This window comes from Dipodomys merriami, unplaced genomic scaffold (assembly GCF_024711535.1).
Source record: "Dipodomys merriami isolate MVZ:Mamm:240054 unplaced genomic scaffold, mDipMer1.0.p SCAF_29, whole genome shotgun sequence".
NCBI lineage: Eukaryota > Metazoa > Chordata > Mammalia > Rodentia > Heteromyidae > Dipodomys > Dipodomys merriami.
In genome coordinates this window covers 11184622-11205861 of record NW_027204381.1, presented here as the reverse complement: position 1 = coordinate 11205861, position 21240 = coordinate 11184622, and the positions used below count along the sequence as shown (strand labels likewise).

General features: G+C 42.8%; 1 protein-coding gene across 3 annotated transcripts in view; it reads left to right on the top strand.

Moving 5' to 3' along the window:
* Positions 1 to 21240, top strand: part of Ntm (neurotrimin) — a 1042577-nt gene that overhangs the window by 585455 nt on the left and 435882 nt on the right. For all 3 annotated transcript variants that reach the window (XM_070038345.1, XM_070038346.1, XM_070038347.1), the window contains exon 2: positions 17399 to 17483. In XM_070038345.1, the coding sequence (XP_069894446.1) occupies positions 17399 to 17483 (85 nt within the window). The remainder of the gene's footprint in view (positions 1 to 17398; positions 17484 to 21240) is intronic.

Here is a 21240-nt window from a genome sequence, read left to right as displayed (position 1 = left end):
AGTCCTACAGGGTGATTTGAGTATGTGTATGTGTGTGTGTGTGTGTGTGTGTGTGTGTGTGTGTGTGTGTGTGTGTAATACCAAGTTCTGTATTGTGAGATGTGTATCTAGGTAATACACTGTGATCTGTGTATGTAACAGGCTCTATATTGTGACATATGTGTATGATGAGTTCTATATTATGATAAATGTGTAGTAAGCTTTAGATTGTGAGATGTATGTGCAAATTCTATGTTGTGATACACATGTGGTATGTTGTATATTGTGTAGTAAGTTCTTTATTGTGATATGTATGTGGGTGGTCTTATATTGTGATGGGAGTGTGTGTTTGTGTCTCTCAGTTTTAATCAGCAAATACATGTACACACAAATACACTAACAAAGGGTTAATTTCTACCAGTGCAGAGAAAGGCATAGGAGATGTTGGTTACAAAAGTGCTTCACGGAGTAAATGAAATTTGAACTGCTTCTGTGTGAGTGGAAGTTAGGAAGTTGAGTTTGGAAGAAGGCATCTGGAGAGCAAAACTCTGAGCACATACCTACTTTGTACTTTGCAGTGCAACTTGTCAAGCAGTATGACCAGTGTTGGTTGACTGGGTCTCGAGTGTTAGGGGAGGGTTGAGGTGTAGCCATGGCAAAGATGAGTACTGTTTAGTTAGCTTAAGATTGCTTTGCACTGGAAAACCTGGGAGTTTAGATTACATATCAAAGCAGGGGAATCATTGAAATTCGCTGAATTGGTCAACAGCTCGATTTCATGAAAATAAAGCTTTTTTATGTTATTGTTTATAACACCTACTACTTTTGAAACTTAAAATAACTTATAAGCTCTTCATTACTATGAAAAGTGTAAATTCTTAGGTAATATACCAATCATATTTTAAAACTGACCTATGCAATGTCCTAACTGGATTTGAAAATAAAAAAGAAATAGAAAACAATTGGTTAACAGTGAATCTTTAGGCACAGAACACCATAAGAGGCACTGAACCTGAGGTATAGCTGTGTCTATCTGTAGACCAACCAGGAATGCAGCTGAGCTACATGGTGATAGACACTGGCCTGTAGAACTCAGGACTCACACACTGACAAGAAGCATCCCTGGTGATTATGTGATTTTTCCAAAGTACTGATACTACTTAATAAAGATCTGGGGAAATTCATCTTTCATTCCTGGAGAGTTAGTAAACATTAAAACCTTGGAAGAATACATGTGTTTATTTGGCAAATAGAGTACATTTGAAGGCTTAAAGAAAGGAAAAGGTTCCACTCATTTACATGTCTGGCAGGTACCTGACATCCAGGAGTAAACATTGAGCACATCCCTGAGCTTTTAACCTCCCTGAACTTTGTACTGGATGTCAGCCATACCCCTCCAGTTAAGATGAACATCAGAATTCACCCAGATTTTATACTCATCCTAACCACCTGGACTATTCCTCAAAGAAGCGGTCCTTCCCATTAAGAAAGCCCTGACTTAGGCAGAGCCAGGGTTCAAAGCAGATGGATGAGTTTAAATTTAGTAAAAATCATAAAGAGAGCAAAAAAAAACAATGGCAAAAGAGAGTGAGTCTGGACACGAGGTAGAAAAATATGCACAATACTTGCACCCCAGTGAAATAAGGGATAGATATGAACTGGGTAAAGTTTATAGCACTATGCAAATACTATGGCTGTTGGTCCTAAATGTCATCACACTCACTCTACAGAAAGGAAAACTGACACATGGCAATGGTGTATAGAATCTTCCGAAGACACAGAACAGTTCAGGAATCGCATTAGATACTGGGCATCTCATGTCTTAGCCCTATGTTTCTGCCATCATTACTAATGCAAAGGTGCTTCCACTGAGCACCGAAACTATAAGCATAGAAGCTGAGTAAATAGCAAGACAAAGAATGTTTGGCAATAGCCAAATTCCAAGTACTCTACTTCTTACCAATTGTCTTATGGGACACCTGGGAAACTTTAAGATTCCAAGATTCTATGGTCCACCTACTCTATTGTTTGCTTATGCCTCTACATATTCATCAGTAACATTTAAAACAAAGGAAAGAGATAATTACAAGGGGAGAGGTTTTTTTTTAAGATATTAAAGGTTAACAGAATTCTTGGCATTTGTGTCCTGTCAATTTCCATGTCATTATGCTCAATTCCCAGAATTCACAGTCAGTTATGCTTGTTAATGCTTAAAGATGATATCCTTGGAAAATAATTTATAAGATCATTTCTCAGTTTTTTCAGATTCAAACCGAACACCCTGGCTAATAGTCTGATTAATATTAATGTTATTCTTGGATGGAGGTGCTGTGGGGGGGGGGGCGTGCATCAGAGTTGGATATTGGGATTAAAGTGGATTTGTTATGAGAATGTAGTTAGCTATCTCTCCCAAGAGCACAGTGACTGTCCTGGAAATATTTATATAACCTGATTTAGAAACCTCTCCTATTTCGGATGAATAAGAACAACCTGAAAAGGCTGTCCTTCTTAGGACCGCACTGCCTCTCTTAAGAAAGAAAGAATCGTAGCACTGGTGTCTGCCTGTGGAGAGGTACAAGCAGCTGGCCTCAGAGAAAAGCTTGAAACATATGTTTCTGGAATTTTTTTTTACATTTTTATTCTTATTTCTTCTTCTGGTGCTCATTAATCATTGAATATAGTTTACTTTTCTGTGCTGAAACAAGAGTGATGGGGAACAAGATACCATCTCCCCCTTTCTCCTCTCCCCTCTTGTAATTGAACACTTCCCTTTGTAAGCTGGTTTTACTTGGGATCTGTTGTCCATTTGTGCAATTATTTCTAGCATGTGTCTTTTCCTGCAGCCTGAAGCCATATACACCAAACCTAATTGTATAGAGTTTCAAGGTGTCACCTATTGGGGTAGATACCAGTTGAGTAAATAAATGCAAGACAGGATCTCATCCCACTTGGGCAATCAAAAACAATCTTTCCAAACTTACTTCAAGTTTAATTAGGTGAAAGTTTTCTGGTCTGATCTTGGGCTTGTCACTTCTTTGCATCTCTGGGACATCATCTATGTCATTCTACTGTGTCTACAGGAAATAAGAGTAAAAGCTAGTTTCTTAAATGAGGTTAGTTAAACCTTCTCACATAGCAAGTCGTGAGGCATTTATAGCTGAGAACTCAGCCCTGTGCATTATCCAGTGGTTTTTATTTTGGCTATCATAATTCTCTTCCATCAAAGGGAAAAACGAAGGATTCTTTGGACAGCCAATTGCTTTACATCATGCCCTAGAAAGTAGGTGGGCACAGGAGAAAGCAATAAGGCAGACCAGGAGCATAAGACCAAGAGCTTCAAGATGTGTATCAGAAAGCATCTCCTTCTGTTAGAAAGTGATCCTCTGGAAGGAAGGAGGCAAGCAAGGCAGGGGGTAAAACTGATGGCATATCGCAGAAATTTATTGAGACATGCAGACATGCTCTGTATCCATCAGTAAGCAAGGATGTCATGGGTCAGATATGGAGTAAATCTCCTAGGAGGTGAAGAAGAGAAATGTCCTACCTAGTTCTGCTTAGAGCTGGATTCTACCTTCCTGAGGATTTCATGCAAATCACATGAATGTGTACATACTGTATTTTTTAAAAAATTCCCTTACCAAGTATGCCCAGATATTGTAGAATAGGTTGCATAGAGGATATGTAAGGGAGAAGATGAACATAATTCACTTATCCCTATCCATGTAGAGAATTGAATTACTGGGCAGATGGGACCCTGACATTAGAAAGGTCACATTGGATTACATCAATTCAGATGTCCCACTTACCTGTTTTGGACAGTGACAATTCTGCATGGGAGTCTTATTTCAAAGGTTAGAGATATACATCAGACACCCTAACCTAATAAACTAGTGTGGGACTGTCACCCATTCATTCATCCAAACCTCCCTTATCCTATTTAGCTATTTAGTTTTGCCTGTACAATCTTTCCTACAGACATGATCGTTGTTTATTCTTTAAACAACTATCTTGACTTCTTGATTTTTTTTGAAAATTACTTCTAGTTACAGTTTTATCATTAAATATGTGTCATCATATTTGGATTATATGGATATTCATGAATATCCATTACCTTTAATTATTAATATTAGTAGTATTATTTGTGTGCTGGTCATGGGGTTTGAATGCAGGGTCTGGGCGCTAAATTGTTTTATTTTCTGTTTTTTGGTTTTGTTTTTGCTCAGAGCTATCACTCTACCATTTGAGTTACAAGTCCACTTCTAGCTTTTTGGTGGCTAATTGGAGGTAAGAGTCTCATAGACTTTCCTGCCCATGTTGGTTTTGAGCCATGATCCTCAGATTTCAGCCTCCTGAGTAGCTAAGATTAAACATATAAGCCACCAGTACCTGGCTTACCTTTAAAAAAAAATTCAGTTTAGGGGCTGGGAAGGTGGCTCAGTGGTAGAGTGCTTGCCTCGCATGCATGAGGGATTCCTCAGCACCACATAAGCAGAAAAAAGTCGGAAGTGGGGCTGTGGCTCAAGTGGTAGAGCACTAGCCTTGACTGAAGAGCTGAGGCTCAGCACCCAGGCCCAGAGTTCAATATGGAAGCCCTTCCCAGAAATGTATTGTATCTCATTTTATTTAATTTATTGGTCATGGGGCTTGAAATCAGGGCCTGAGAGCTGTCCCTGATCTTCTTTGCTGAAGACCAGTATGCTATCACTTTGAGCCACAGCTCCGCTTCTGGTTTCCTGGTACTTAATTAAAGATAAGAGTCTCATGGACATTCCTGGATAGGCTGGCTTTGAACCATGATCTTCAGCTCTCAGCCTCCTGCATAGCTAGGACTGTAGTGATGAGCCACCAGCACCCAGCTAGAATTTGTTATTGCTCCCCCAGTTGTGCTAGTTGCTTAACTTCGACCACTAGGCATCGAGACCTTTTGTGTACCAGGCATGGTTAATCTTTAAGATTATAACAAAGAAGAAGACAAATGAACCATGACAAGTATTGCGAACTTTATGAGAAATATCGATGTAGGAGACAGATCCTGCAGTTGATGACATAACTCCCCTTTATGAGTAAATTAGACCTGAAAAGGTAGAAAGAATTTAGCAAGAAAAACAGGCAGGGCTGCAGCCAGTAGTACTGCCCATTGCTAGAAAAGTAAAACCTTTGAGAATTTAAATGAGATAGGATCTTGACTAGTTAGCTGACTCTGGAAAGGCAGCCCTGGTGATAAAGCAGAAAACATACAGAGGCTGCATGTTATGGGCTCAGAAGCTACATACAGATTGCAGGCTTTATTGAAATGACAGTGAGAAGCCTCTAATAGATTAACCAGATTTTAGATCTTTCTTTCCATATGAAAAATGATGACCTATATCTGACAAAAGCTGATAGAGCACATCTACAAGAAGAAATCTAAATAATACAGATAAGAAACTAAAGGACCCATGGTGGCTTAGGTCAGAGAAAGGTAGCAGAGGTTGAGAATGGTAAATAAATGTGAAATACGATTTAGAGGAAGAATGGGAAGGGAGAGGGAGAGATGGAGAGATGGAGATGCAGAGACAAGGACTGAGAGATCAAATTCTTAGAGGTAGTTGTTAAAGGTAGAGAAATTACAAGTGACTTTTGAACCTGGGCGTGATGGCTCACCTATAATTCCGCCATTCAGAGAAATGAGACGGGAGAATCTGGAGCTTGAGGCCAACCTTGGCTGCATAATAAGAATCTGCCTCAAAAGAACAAAAAAGCCTGGTGCTTATGACTCTTCCCTGTAACTCTAGCTACTCAGGAGGCAGAGATCTGAAGATCACAGCTGGAAGCCAGCCTACCAAGAAAGTCCTTGAGACTCCTATGTCCAATTAACTACCAAAGAAGCTGAATGTGGAGCAGTAGTAGAGCACTAGCATTGAGCAAAAAGAAGTTCAGGGACAGTGCTCAGGCCTGAGTTTAAGCTCCAGAAGAGGCAATCTCTCTCTCTCTCTCTCTCTCTCTCTCTCTCTCTCTCTCTCTCTCTCTCTCTCTCTCTCTCTGTCACTCTGTCTCTCTGTCTCTCTGTCTCTCTCTCTTACATACACACACATACACACACCCCCAAAACAAACAAAAATACATCTTGACACCCAACTTCCTTTATAATTTATGAGCAACAATGGTTAACAATTGTGAACAATATTTAAATAATTTACACATAAAAATCTGACCAACGTAATTATTTCTTCCCTTATTTCTATTTATCTAATATTCTTCTAATGATTTTTACAAAAATGCTTGGCCTACAACTTCCTTTGCAGCAAAAGAAAAGCCTGATAACTGCAGACAATAATTTATAATATCTTACTCTAAAAATGACCACCACTCTAGCACAATCAAGCAGTGACTGATTGCAAAGTTCTTGCATGGATTGTAAAAGAAAAAGAAAATATCAGTATATGTTTGTGGAGTGAAAACTACATGCCAGGTAAATCAATAGGTACTTTATACATGTTAGCTCATTTAACCCTCCCAGCAAATATTATTGATAGGTAATATTACTCTTTAATAGAGGAGAAAATTGACACACGGAGAGGTGAGAAAACCTTCCAAGGTCAAACTAGTGATTTCTGAAGCCTAGATTTAAGTAAAGACTACTGATCCTTGTTCATGTCCACTTTACTCCCTCTCGTCCCATTCCCTTGAGTCCAATGTCTTATAGATTGTTTTTCCTAAAACATGTTACACTCTGTCCACTTTTCAGTGTATGCACATAACTTTCTGGATTACTTGCAGCTCATTATATCAGCCTAAGACTTAATTACTTAAGGGAACTTAATGTCTTCTGCAAACTTGTGAGAGTTCTCGATGAATTTCCTGGTATAGATATTAAATTTGATTTGTCCTAGCAACAGTCCTTTGGGGAATGTGGTATTAATACTTTTCCACAGAGAAACGTGTCAATCTACCCTTGATTTGCCTCTTAGCTTTAAGCTAATTCTTTACCTTGGGGAGAAAGACAGATACTCTTCTCATCTACTTTTTTTTTTTTTTAAGACATCTTTGATCCTGACACCTTGTCAAAACTGTTGTGAACGCTGAGGTAAATTATTTTCTTCTGTTGTGCCTCATTCACATGCAAATTCACAACATATTCCCTGTTCTCTTTACACTCAAAGTCCAAAGCCAACTGCTACCAGAACAGTCCACTCTCTCCAGCCATTCACAAGCTGCCCTTTCTCACTTGCTGCCAGAAAGAGAAAGCATATAGCAGATTGAGGTAAAATAATTCCTTTCTGAGGAGAGCAGCTTGGGAAGAATACCCATGATCAGGTTGCTTCAAACCCATCCATGATTCTTCATTGCAAAAGTCTCTGAGGGAAAGGTAAAGATGAGCAGATGTGTGAAAGTCAGGATGATGCAAACACACACAAATTCGTTGTTTTTTTCCAATTTCCAATTATGCTTTGAAGAGATTTTTCTTATTAGCGAACACGTTGTAAAGATTTTGAAGTATCTTTAGTCTAACTTGACAGTGATTGAAGAAAAGGAGAAAAAAGGTAATGGATTGAAAAAAAAGATTCCTTGATTTCTGCAATAGGATAGTTGCTTATCCTTATCAAAGGTGCAGGCTGCCTTACTGCTCCCTGTCTTCTTTTCCTTGTCCCTTCTTGACTTCCTCACATCCACACCCAGTCTCTAAGCCATCCCGCTCCACCCCAAACCCTTCCACTGCAAGGCAAACACTGAACACTACAAACCTAAGCCAGTGAACTAAAGCTTTGGCAGCTTTGGAATGAATCAGTCCCATCACATCCAGCTCTCATTTTCCTGAGGAAAGTCCAGATTCTGTTCAGCCTTGATGCCTTGGTTTGAAGTTGATTCAGCTTGAGTGCTAACCAATCTGACTAGGTTTGTCTGACTAGGTTTCCACATGTCTCTTTAGTCCACTGATGTGATGATGATGATGATGGTGTGTGTGTGTGTGTGTGTGTGTGTGTGTGTGTGTGTGTGTGTGTGTGTGACAAATGTATTTGCGTTACAATCATAACAAAGTAACATCACAAAAGTTCAGCTAGGATCACATTTATAACAAAAACTATTGATTTCAGGGATAGCAAAGATCAGGTCTACCCAATTACACTCTGACTGCCCTTTCTAAAGCAGCATGACTTGGAGATTGGTCCATAGCTCTTAGTCTTTTATATATACAACTACTATTTTAAAGCATTCTTATGACACATAAAATGGTATGTGTATGCCACACACCCAAGGCTCATGCCTATAATTCTAGCTACTTAGGGGACTGAGATCTGAGGGTAGCAGAAGCCAGTCCAGGCAGATACGAATCCAGGAGACACTTATCTCAAATTAACAGCCAAAAACTCAAAAGAGGAACTGTGGCTCAAGTTGTTGATCACTAGCCTTGAGCAAAAAAAGGCCCAGGAACAATATCCAAGCCCTGACTTAAAGCCCCAGGACCACCATCAAAAACAAAAAAGTGTATATATGTACATGTGTGCATGTGTGTGCATGTGTCGTGCACATGTCTGTTTGTCTATCTGTATTCCAGTTTGAGGACTTAAACTCAGGTCCTAGGTGTTGTCCTTTTGCATTTCTGCCCAAGGCTGGTGCCCTATCACTTGAGCCACACCACCACTCCCAGCATTTTTGGTGGCTATTTGGGGGGATAAGAGTCTCTCAGTCTTTGCTTCCTGGAGTTGGTTTTCAACCTCAATTCCCAAATCTCAGCCTCCTGAGTCATTTGGATTGTAGTAAGCCTCTGGTACTCTGCCATCCCTAACTTTTTACCCAGCATATCCTTGAACTGCTGTCCTCTTATATCTACCTTCTGAGTGGCTGGGATTATAGGTTTGAGACACAACACCAGACTAGCTGTAATTTTCCTGTAATAGCTCCTCAGATCCTACTACCTTAACAGTCTTGTTTTAGGACTGTTTAAATATTTTCCCATGGCTGGATGCCTAGTATAGAGTATGATCTAGACAGCCTTGTCCCAGCGAAGCTTTAGGGGAAGATTCCCAAATGGGCAATTAATTTGGATTTAATAGGACAGTTACTGTAAGTTTAAATAAATGCCAGTTAAATATTAACAGCATATTTATTGAAGATTAACATTGCTGGTTGCATTGTGGGACTTGCTTTTCCTTAAAGAAACTCTTTATCGGAAGACTTTTAATCATCTTGACTCTTCCATCGGCTTGCCTTAGATCCAGGGCAGCTCATTAATTACTTTGTGCGAATGTACAAAGTACTGAAGTGGGTACCTTGGTAAATGGGGAGAGTTGAAGGGCAGAGAAGAAGAGGCTCTGTCTGCACAGGAGGAACAGATAAGTGAATCTGAAGGGTAAACTGCTTCTGAGAAGAGGGTTGAGAAGCATTATAATCACAGACGATTAGAGTTGGGACGTTTTTCAGAAGCCATCTAATCCAAGCTCCTCATTTAGAAGGCAAGAAGCAGAGACCTGGGCACTTCCACAGAACCAGTGAGTGGCAATCTGAGGACTGGGATTCTTTATGCTTGACCTCTAGTCTCCCCTCTGATTTGTTGTCTTATTGTGGAATCATTCTGGTATCATCAGAAGTACCTCAGTCACTGGATGGAATTAGCTAGATCTTGACAATTACTACAGTGTAGGAAGATGATCTTGGTACTTTTGACAAGTGAAGAGGCAATTAAAAAAAAAAAAAGAGGTAACTAGGGTGATAAAATGATGGTGTGAGTTAAATCCAGGATCTAGGTCTTCGGGTTTATTTACAAGAACCTTCCATCACCAATAAAAAAAAAGTGTGATTGAACCCATTTGTTATGGAATAAATTCTCCTGTCATTTAAGTTTTCTTTTCCTGCTGCTGCTTTTAGTTGGAAAAATGAGGGTTAAAACTTCCAAAGAAAATGAGGCTAAAGAGAGACACAAGTAAAGAGGAACTTCCTAAGGAGAAAAGGCACAGGGACAGAGGTACACCAGGCTTGTCGGTAGACATTTGGGATTATGAACTTCAGATTTGAGGCCAGTGAGACTTTTCTGGCCACAGTGCCATTTCCGGCTTTTTCATATGATACCGAGGAATCAAACCCTGGTCTACATGCATCCTAGGCAAGCACTCTACCACTAAGCCACATTTGTAGCCCTGTCTTGACCACCCTACCCCCTCTGCCCCCCCCAACCCCACCCCCCTGTCTCTGGCTCTTTCACTAGGTGAAAACAAGAGACCAAAGTTCCCAGGCTGCTACAGCAGGAGAAAACCCAATCCTCTTTTTTAAAGTGCAGGCTGTTTTCCCATAGGCATCCATTCTGTGTGCAGACTACAGCCATCTTGATGCCTGCTCATTGGAAAATGGGGAAAGTGGGGTGAAAAATGAGTCACCATTCTTCCTGCTGCGGGTGGCTGAAGGGCTGAATGACTACTTCTTTCTGACCCCATCCCAGCATGAGATTCCTTCTCTGTCTCTGGAATGAAGTGCTCTCAGGCCAGTCCTGCAGGCTGCAGCTGGGGTCTCTGCTGAACTTCCTGTGTGGGTCAACTAGCAATGGAGGAAGCAAGTCCAAAGTCAAATCTTTCCCGTCTGATCTCAGCGTGGGAAACACAGGGGTGGCCAAGGAAGGATATTCTCATTTTAGCTTTATACCAGTCCCTGGTAGCTGGCAACAGGAATGCTACTAGTTTAAAAATGAGGTTGAGTTTTATCCCCAAGGTCTCACAATAGTAATAGAGAGGAGGAAGACTTGATTTGTGCTCTATCTGGTTTCTAAACCCATGGTTATTTTTAGAGAGTCATATATACAGAATGTATGTATGAATGAATGAATGTATACCCAAGGGTTGAAGAACACAGAATACCACTGTCTTTAGCTTAAATGAACACACTCTGAGGTGATAAACAATAGCAGCTTCTATTGATCCTCGTTCTGGTCTTTGGTCAGGTAGAGTCTGTGCCATCTGCCTGGAATCAAGGTCCTGATGGCACCCACTGCTTTTCATGCCACCCCATGAGGATCAGCTTAGCATCATGTCCTTATTGAGATGTTTCCCAATGTTCCAGACTCAAGGAGGACCTACAGTCACATGCTTTCTTCCACTTCTTCTTTGTGGAACTTATCACAATTGTGTCTATTATTTTGTGAAATATTTTGCTTGCTGTTTATCTCTCTTCTTGGTTAGACAGTGTGCTTTTTTTAGGCAGAGTATGAACTACATAGATGACTACTGCGTGATCTCTTCTTACATTTGGACATCCTCAAGAGGATTCCTTTTTTTCTTATGGTTTCTTTGAATCAAGCTGGAAGATACCCAGGTTGTTGCCTGGGAATCTGGACAATTGTCATGGGATGTTCTCTTCTCAAAAGGCAGGCAGAGGCCTGCATAGTTTTTCGGAGTTTCTTTGGGAGGACAGGTTAGAATTCATTATAACTTCAACAGTGGTGAATCTTTCCTACTTTTTTTTTGGTGCTAGTCTTGGGGCTTCAACTCAGGATCTCAACTCTTGTTTAGCTTTTGTGCTCAAGGCTGATGCTCAACCACTTGTGTCACATCTCCATTTCCAGCTTTTTGCTGATTAATTGGAAACAAGGGTCTCAAACTTTCCTGCCTGGACTGGCTTCAAAATATGACAGTCGGATCTCAGGCTCCTGAGTAGCTAGGATTATAGGCATGACCCACTAGTGCCCAACAACACTTGAGAATCTTAACACAAATGAAATTGCTAACAAGCCCAAAAATGTGAGACGATAGGCAACTTTGTCTCTCTAGATTTCTGCATTTCAGCACAATCCCTTGATCACATGAGGAGTTTAACATCTTCTTGCTGGTTTAGTGAATATATTGAATTCGAGTAACTAATTGGACACCCAGAGCTATCTTGAGAGTGATAATATTCCCCTCCTTTGTGATTCTCTCCTTGGCTTACAGATGAAGCAGTACAAGCAGGCAGTTTATTATTTAGCCTGTAAGCTGCAGGGTGGTAAACAATAAAAAAACACACAAAAAACCACTGGATTGGAATTAGAAGCCTGACTTCTTGTACTGCTTTGCCTGTTTCTAACTTTATGCCCCTAACCCCTTTTTGGGGCTCCGAATTTCTCTTACACAGAAAGTTACACCAAATACCTTCCAGAGTCTTTCCAGAACTCATTTTCCTGTGATTCCATGAATCTAAGGTTTTACTATGATCTAAAAATGATACACAAGAAGATCTGTCCAAAGCCCCTGACTCTTGAACCCTCTGGGACCCTAACTTTGTTATGGCTTATTCATCTTGCTCCTCCAGTATTACCTTTCTGTCCATCTCCACTGGTTCTTCTAACCAGGTCTCTACTATATGCACCTCTTAAAAGTAGAATGGATTTCTACATCCTTGGGCACAGCTATACCTCTGCCTTATCTTCCTACCTTCCTTTTCAATTCTCTCTACTTCTGGCCTCTTTTCCTCTCTCTTCTTCAAATTGCCCTTTTGCCTTCCCGCAGAAATCCAAACATGCTGGACTGAAGCTCAGATGAGCAGCCATTTTATTTTGATCCTATATTCATAGAGAAGCAAAAAAATATAGCATGAGATTTTTTCCTCCAAAGCCCAGCCCTTTCCTAAACCCCCAGAGGCATCTCTTTATCCAGATTTACACTGCTCTTTCTGATTAAATCTCTCAATATCTATCTGATGTCCTGCCACTCTCTAACTGCCCTGCATTTCTCATCTTGCCAGAGCTTCTATTTGAAATCTCCACCAGGAGAGGGGGGCCTTTCGCCTTTGTAGAGAAGAACTGGCATTTCTTAAGCCGGTGTTCTTTTGGTGTCTAGTGCAGTGGAATAGTCAGACCTGGTAGCTTTCTCCAGCTTGCGGTAGGGAACAGAGTAAACAAAACAAAACAAAACAACAGCAACAAAACAGATGATGTTTCCTTTCCCAGAGAGTTCTGCCATTCCAAACCTGTGTCAGTGTATAGGTGCCCAAACTGCCAGAAGTCTCCTCAGATTCCTTCCTGCCAGCACACCAGAGTCTGCTTGGCAAACTCCCCCAGCCTCCCTCACAGCTTTAAGATTATGAAAGGGCCTCTGATGGTTTTGTTTTGCAGTGTGTATGTGTGTGCATGTGTGTGTGTGTGTGTGTGTGTGTGTGTGTGTGCATGTGCGTGTCTGTGAGCTTGAAAGGCATTGTCCTGTGGATATTTTTATAACCTGAAGCAATTACAGCTGTCAGCCCAGAGACAAGCTGTGACAAGTTGATTTATGTGTACAGTATATGTGTATGCACGGAAGGAAGGGAGGAAGGAGAGGGAGATGGGAAAAGAAGGTGGAGGTGGTGCTCGTTAGGAATCTGCTTTCCAGGAGGCATAGAGGAAGTTGTTTCTATAAAGAACACAAATAATGAAATTGCTCTGGCTGTCATCCCCTTTTCATTAACTCAGATATGCTGGGGGAAGAAAAAATAAAATAAATCCAGCAGTTTTTTGTTATGAACAAGAGACAGGCTATAAGATAAGCCACTAAGTATTGGTTATATTTAGGGATTAGGGATAGGAAAGCTATTGACAGCTGATTTGATCTCCATCTTTTTCAAACCACTTCAATAGCAGGCTGGAATAAAAACCATTCTGTCTTGTTTAATTGCACAGGCATCTCTGACCTTTCCCCACTTTCTTAACTTCCATTTATGAATAAAGTTTGGGTTCCTGGGCCTACCAATGAGATCGGAGGTCATAGGTAGCTGTTCTTTGCTCACCCTGAGAGTTTCCTGAGGCCTGTTGGGTTTTCTGCTGGCAACTATTGGGATGCTGTAGGTCCACACTCTTCCTCACTGCCGGGGAGAAAGATACAGCAGCACGAAGAGACAGATCAAGTGTATACAGACCTGTGTTAACTGCTTATAAGAATTATCTTTCCACCTAGCCATAACAAAGAAGCAGTGGCAGAAAGATATGTAGTAATAAACCATCTTCTATCATAAATGGATTTCTAAGTATTTTCCTGTGGAATTAATCATGTATGTGGGCCCTTAGGGAGGGCCTTTTGGTGTCATTATCCACATTCCTAGATGCAAAATCTATGCTCATTTGTCCCTACATGAGAATTAGATGCAAGGCACAGAATCAGAATAGATCATCAAAGGAATCACCCTGGCCATTCTCAGGTCTGTAGGGAAATGATGCCAAAGCCCAGAATGAGCCTCCCTCTTTTCCCATGACTAGGATTTGTTACCATTTGAATGTGCTGAAGAACAGAGGTTGTGTTGGGAAAGAAGGAAAAATGGTTGAGGCATTTGTAAAGGTACCAGGTAGATAGCCCCAGAGGTCCATGGCTTTTCCTGAGAATTTAATACCACTGAAAATCACCAGAGGAGATGGGGGAAATAGGTGTACTGATGACTTAACGCAAAAGCTTTGGAACCTTCAGTGTTAAGTTGCTCAACTTTGCATGATTGAGTACTACATGATCAACTATTAAGGAAGAGATACAGCCAGGCACTTGTGGCTCATACCTATAATCCTAGCTATTCAGGAAAATCCTTGAGGATCCTGCCAATGTGGGCAGACTGTGAGACTCTATTTCCAATTAACTGCAAAGTGCTGGACTGGAGGATTGGCTCAAGTAGTAGAGTGCTAGCCGTGAGCCAGCAAACTGAGTGAGCATAAGATCCTGAGTTGAAACCTTGGAACCAGCAAAATAGTCATTCATAAATTAAAAGGCAAAATGTCTCAGCCTCCTTTTGTGATCTCTCCAGAGATGAGTATTATCTTGTTGGCCATAGTAGTCAGTGTGAGGGTGATATGGTGGGTGGAGCTTGCTTGCATCATCCTTAGCATATTAATTACATGCAAATGATTGATATTTCTTAATGGTGGCAACGTTCTATTACTTGTAGCACCAGAGTCTAGGCAGGCAGTTACAGTAGTTTATTTATAACGGTTCCATCTCTGGTGCTGGCTGGTTTTGGGGAAGAACATTTTACTGACCTTTTTTTTTTTTTTAATGTAATGGCATCATGATTGAATTTGACAGAAGGTACAGGGTGGAGGGTGGGGGGAACTCCAAAGCCATAGTAGCCTCCATTTTTGGCCCCAGGAAGAATTCAGATCAGTGCTACCTGCTAAATCTGAGAATCCCTGAGGAGGACGCCTATCAGTTAGGTCTGCTGGGGCAGCTAGTCTGTGAGTCACCAGGGTGCACAGGCCTGAGTCTTAGAAGAGGAAGACTGCATTCCAACAGAGCTGAAACTAAGTAGAAACCATGGTGCAGGCACAGAAGGCCAAGCAGCAGACAGAGGGAAGAAGAAACAGGCACAGAGGCACCTCCAGCCTTTTTCTGAATAAAAAAGCCACACCTCTTATTGATGAAATTAGCTGCCAGCATGTGAAAACCAAAACACCTGCAAATCTGCTATACACCCTTCCCCATCTATCCCAATGTACTTATAGTTGGCTGAATTTATCTTATTGTATTTTTAATCTTCAAATGGCTGTGCACGAGGGTTACAATTTAATGTGCGCCTGTATGTCCGGTGCATTTTGATGAGTGTTATCCTTTAGCGTTGTTCCCAGCCCCACCCCCACACCTTTCCCACCCTCCAGAGTCTTACCACATTTCCCACTTCCTTTTTCACTCAGGTACCTGGAGTAGTTCGAATGAATCTCTTGTTCCCTTTTCCAATCATCCACCCCCTTCCGCCAACCACTCCCTTTTCAAACTCTGCTCCAGCTTCCTAATATTCATTTAATGGCCACAAATCATGAAATGTAAGAAAGTCACTGTTGAACGTGTCCTACATTTTCTTGGTTTTTGCCTGGTTCACGTACTAAGAGCATTCTGTGATTTATTTTTTAAAAAAAATTTGTATATGGAGAACATCTAGAACGCTAGTGTTGGGTCTGTAGGATTTTAAGCATCTTCTTTGTGGGGGGGATGGGAGGGCTGAAAAAGGGAGGCGTACTATGGAATAAAAATGAGATTATATTAAAACATCATCCCGACATTCTAAATTTACTCTACATGCTAATAGAATTAATGCGATCATTTAAAGGCGCACGTATGGATGCTGCAGGGTCTTCCTGTTCCTAGTTAATTACTTTGTGACCCTATTAAGACGTCTCAGGCTTATTAAGACTGCATGCTAACTTTGCCTTCTCTTTTAAATTTGGAAGTGTCGGCTCTTCAAGGGTTGGGGGCAATAGTGAACACTCCCGGTCAGGGCCGGTACACCTCCTCTGCCCGGCGCGGCGGGGGTTAAGGTGGGCGCCAGCGCCCCGCGCCCCGCACCCGCCGGGATGAGCGCGCCGTCCGCACCGCCCGCCCGCCCGCTCGCGCTCGCTCGGAATCTGCACCGGGAGAAAGTGGCGGTCAGGGATGGAGCTGCTGCCATGACAACCCCGGCGGTCGGGGCCCGCGCGCGTCGGGGCTGCTCCCGGGAGGAAGGCGGCGCGGAGGCCGGGGGCGGCCGCTGAGCGGGGCGGCCGCTGAGCGTGGCGTCCGCGCGGCTCCGGTGCAGGCTGCGCTTCGCCTTCCCCAGCGAGCGAAGGAACTAGCGAAGGAGGGGCCGCCGCGGCCCACTCCTGCCCGGCCGCTGCTGCCCGGATCGCCCTGCCTGCCCTGCCGACACCGCTGGGATCGCGGAGGCTGCAGCGTTGCTCTGGGCTCCGGCGAAGTTGCCCGAGCCTCTGCGGCACGATCCCGCGTCTGGAACGCGAAGCGGGCCGAGCCTTCTCCTCCTTGCCCAACCCTGGCCGCCTCCTGCCAGCGCTACTTCCCCATCGGGCTATTGTTAACTGATCGTTTCTGGTGGCGAGCCTTCCTCGAAACTTAAAAAAAAAAAAAAGAAAAAAGAAAGAAAGAAAAACAGAAAAAAAAAAAAAGACAGAAAGAAAAGTGCTGGATTTCGTTTCCCCACCCACCCCCTGGCTGGAGCTGAGGAATCGCAGCGCACATCTGGATAGCCGGGTGAAGCCCGCCCTCATCCCCTTCCGACACCAAAGTGCTGCTTACTCCTCTCCAAAGTGCCATGTCTGAACTGTGAATGGGAAGAAGCGGCCCCTGAAACGTGCACCTGTGCGCCCGCCCGGCGCTGCCCATCCCGGCCACCTTTCTCTGGCCCCAGCAGCGAGCAGAAGCAAGTCCCCCGCCACCACCTCCATCCCATCCCACATTTGGATGTCTTCCGTGGAAACTGCTTCTCCGAGGCTGGATTTGGGGGAGGAATACTAGACTTGGAGGAGTCTGCGCGCTCCTCGCTTCCCCGCGCCTCGCGGTCGCCGCTAGTTCACCGCGCAGTCCCCGAGCTCGCTCCCCACCCCACCCACTTCCTGTGCTCGCCCGGGGGGCGTGTGCGCCAGGCGGCCCGAGTTCTGGGAAGTTGTGGCCGTCGAGGATGGGGGTCTGTGGGTACCTGTTCCTGCCCTGGAAGTGCCTCGTGGTCGTGTCTCTCAGGCTGCTGTTCCTTGTACCCACAGGAGTGCCCGTGCGCAGCGGAGATGCCACCTTCCCCAAAGCGATGGACAACGTGACGGTCCGGCAGGGGGAGAGCGCCACCCTCAGGTAGGGAGCTGCCATTTTACGAATTGGTGAATTGTGTGGGCTGGGGGTGAGGGGAAAGGGGGTGCGGGAGTGTGCGCCGGAGCACGCTGGGGCTAGCAGAGAGGTCGCTGGTTCCCTGGGTTGCGCGGTTCGTGGATAATGCTGGGTGCTCGGCCTGGGATGTAATATGGCAGGCATAGGGAGACGCTCTGAGGTGCACAGTTTTCCTCAAACTGGCCTTTCTGAGTGAGGGATTTGGTCAGGGTGAGGGATGGCTGGGTCCAGCTGTGGTGGTGATGATGGTGGTTGTGGTTCTGAGACTAAGTGCCAGTGGTCCTGGTGCTGTCTGTGCCTGAGCCTGGTGGCCGTGGTGACTGGAGGCCTGGCTGAGACTCAGCATGAACGTTGTTCTCTGAAGTTAATGAGTCCCAAAGGAGCTGTCTGGCTGGGTGTGAATGTCCTCACTCTACCCAGGCCATGGGGATTTGCCAGCCAGGACTCCTGAGATCTGCAGAGTCTCTGTGTGTCTGGGCCTGTACTGTACCAGGGCTTTCCTAGCTGCTTTGGTGCCATGAGCTGGTGGACAGAGAAAGATGCTTTCTCCTTCTCAAAGGAAGCTTTCTGAAGCCAAAGTCAGGGAGTCTGATTTGACCATGCGAAATGTCATTTAGTCTGGTGAATTCGTGTTCTTTCCATTCCTGCTGTTCACCAAAGCAGTACATATGCAAAACTCACCAGGGAACAGAAACTAGGCTTCAGTGTTATGTGGGTCTGGATTGGTTTCTGGAGCGAAGGCTTGCAGATTCTGGGGAAGGAGGAGGAGAAGAATAATCTTGGCTATGCACTTGTAAAGGAGGATGATTCTATCTTACTGATTACCTTGCTATATGGAAACCCTTCACTCCATTTCCTGTGTGGAAGAACACAGGAGTGACTGTAATGGGAAATCTTCCTCTCTGGAAATGTTTAAGGGAGTAAGCATTGGGCGGAAAGGGGAGGGGGGGGGAATGTTTAAGGGAGTAAGCATTGGGCGGAAAGGAGAGGGGAAAGAAGTTTTAAAGCTTCGTTTTACTGCTTTTCTTTTGACTTAATATGTTAGTTTTTTCCGTAAAGTTGTCAAAATTGGGCAATGGAATAGGCCACAGAGCACATGATAATATTCTCATTCTTTGAATATGAAGATTCTTCGGATGACAAGATTGTAGTTGGTATCTATGGTTTTGGTCCTCTGGTTACTGTTCTTATCAGCTGACATTGGATGAGTTTGTGACCTGTATACTTAAGATGAGTCCTATAGGAAACAAAATTAGAAAGGGGGCATTGGAGAGACAGAGTTGGACTATGAGGACACTGCATCCCCAAAGTGTTACTTAACTGAGCTACATGATGTTGCAAGTATCCCAAGATCCTTTATATTTGGGTGTCAACCCTCAGGGCCTTGATGAACTAGTCACTGGTCCAGGAAGTTCACCTTTTCAACTTAGCTTTTTAGAGACTAATTTAGGCTAAGGTAAAACATCTAATTGTCCCTTCTTCAGAATGACTATGCATCTGCTTTTATACAGGGATCTCATGGGAGCTGCAAGTATGCAGCGATTTCAGACTACTTACACAGAAAAACAGAAATGAACCTCTAAAGTAATATGGTCAAAGAAATTGAATGTTCTCTGGATGCCTCCTTTGTCCCTAACCCTTGACTACAGGAAGCCCACCAAGGACAATGCAGAGGTTTTCTCAAGTGGAGAATATTTTAGACAAAAATAGATTTTTCCACCCAAGGAGAAGTAGAAGTTGGTTATCTCTGCAGAGATTTGAGATAAATAAATAGTAAATGGAACTTGACAGGGACTCTCACATTATAGGGAAAATATGAGGAAAGATTAGCTACTATCCGGTCTCCAAAAAAAGCACCCCCCCCCTGCCAGGCTCATGAGAAACTGGACATTTCTGGATGAGTTCAGCAGATTCTGAGCCATGGGACAGGCCTGGGCTTGGAGCAGCTTCTTTTTCAGAACTTATTATTGTGTACTAGCTAGCTTCTCTTCCTTTATCCTTCCTTCCATGCTTCCTATTTTTCCCTCACTCTGGGGTTCCTTTCCATGACTTTTGGACAATGTTTGTATATATTTTCATGTGTGTGTTTCATACAGCAGTCTTGTTAGAGTAGAGATGGAGGAATGAGATTTTGTTGGGCTTCTGTTCTAGACTTTAGAATTGACCTCAGTCCAGCCATGCATAGAAACACCCTCCCAAGACACCTTCTGACATTTGGTGTCAGCCTAAGGGCTTGAATGTCTTCCTTATATGCAGAAGAAGACCATCTCAGTGGAGAAAGCCCTACAGGACATTCTAATTGACACCAGCTGTTGGCCAAGGCCTGCTTTAGGATGTGAAGAGCTCTAGGTATAACAGGCAACCTGTGTATAAGTTATTCATGCCTGTGGGGTAGTCTCCTTGTTCTTCTTAGACTGTTATGTTATAGAACAAGGAAAGGATGCATTGGTTGGTGTCCACTTTGGTGAAGTGGAGGCCTTAAACTAAAACCAAAAGTGGTACATAATGTGTGTGCAGGCAGGCCAATTAGAATTTCAGCATGCATTTTGTGTGCATAAAAATCACTGGAATTTGCACATCACATGATGCTACATTGCAACAATCCAGTCTTTATGCCTCTGGGCTATCTTATTTTTGTTTCTTATTGTGTGTGGAAGATAGGTTTTTCATCCTCCTCCTTCCTAACTTCCCTCCTCCCTCCTTCCTAACTTCCTCCTCCCTCTCTTTGCTGCCTAATGATGTATGCATAACCAATATAAGAAACTATAACTTGTAAAAGCCTGAGCACCTCTGCTTTGGCCTAGATGACCCTAAACCACCATGCTGTGAGGTTGTAGTTTTCTTAGTAACCAGCAGAGGCCCTTTTGCTCTAGTTTCATTTATTCTGCTTTGTTCTTACCAGTTTCATTTCTTTGAGGATCTTTTTAGGCCCCAAAGAATAAATGACTTGGTAGCTGATTCTAATTTGAGGGAACTTTTAAAGAATGCCTTATTTTATCCAGGTTGCTCATATATATGTATGATCTTTGTTGGAGATACAAGGGAATCTTTCACCTAACATAGCTTTCACAATCAGAAAAGAAATGCAAATATTTTGCAACCTCCCACCATTTCTCCCCTCTTGCAGTTATTCTATGACTATATATGTATATACACATATATACACACATATATATACATATATACAGACATTTTTGTGCACATATGCATACATACATACACATATGCATATAGATATGTATATGTATACACTAGGGTTTTGGACTTTGTGCTAACTTATCTGTCTTGCTTATCTGGCACATTACTATTTGAGCTATGCTTCCAACCCTGCCTTTTGCTGATTTTCTGGAGATGGTATCTTGGTGAACTTTTCTGATTAGGCTGGCTTTGAACTATGATTTTCTAGATTGTAGCCTCCTGAGTGGATAGGATTACTGATATATACCTCTGGCACCTGGCTCTATATGCATATTTTCAAGAAACAAAATATGAAAACAGTTAAGAATTATTTAGGGCTCATTATATGTTAAGGAGTATTATATCTGGACTATGTAAGGATTCATGAATGTATAAGTTCTTTATATAAGATTTTGTATATGATTTATAATGATCCATATATAGTATCCTACTCATCACTAATCACATAGTATTATCTTTTAACTCTAATACTATGTTACAGTTGATATTAATAGCCCCATTTTAGAGATGAGTCAATGGAGGCATA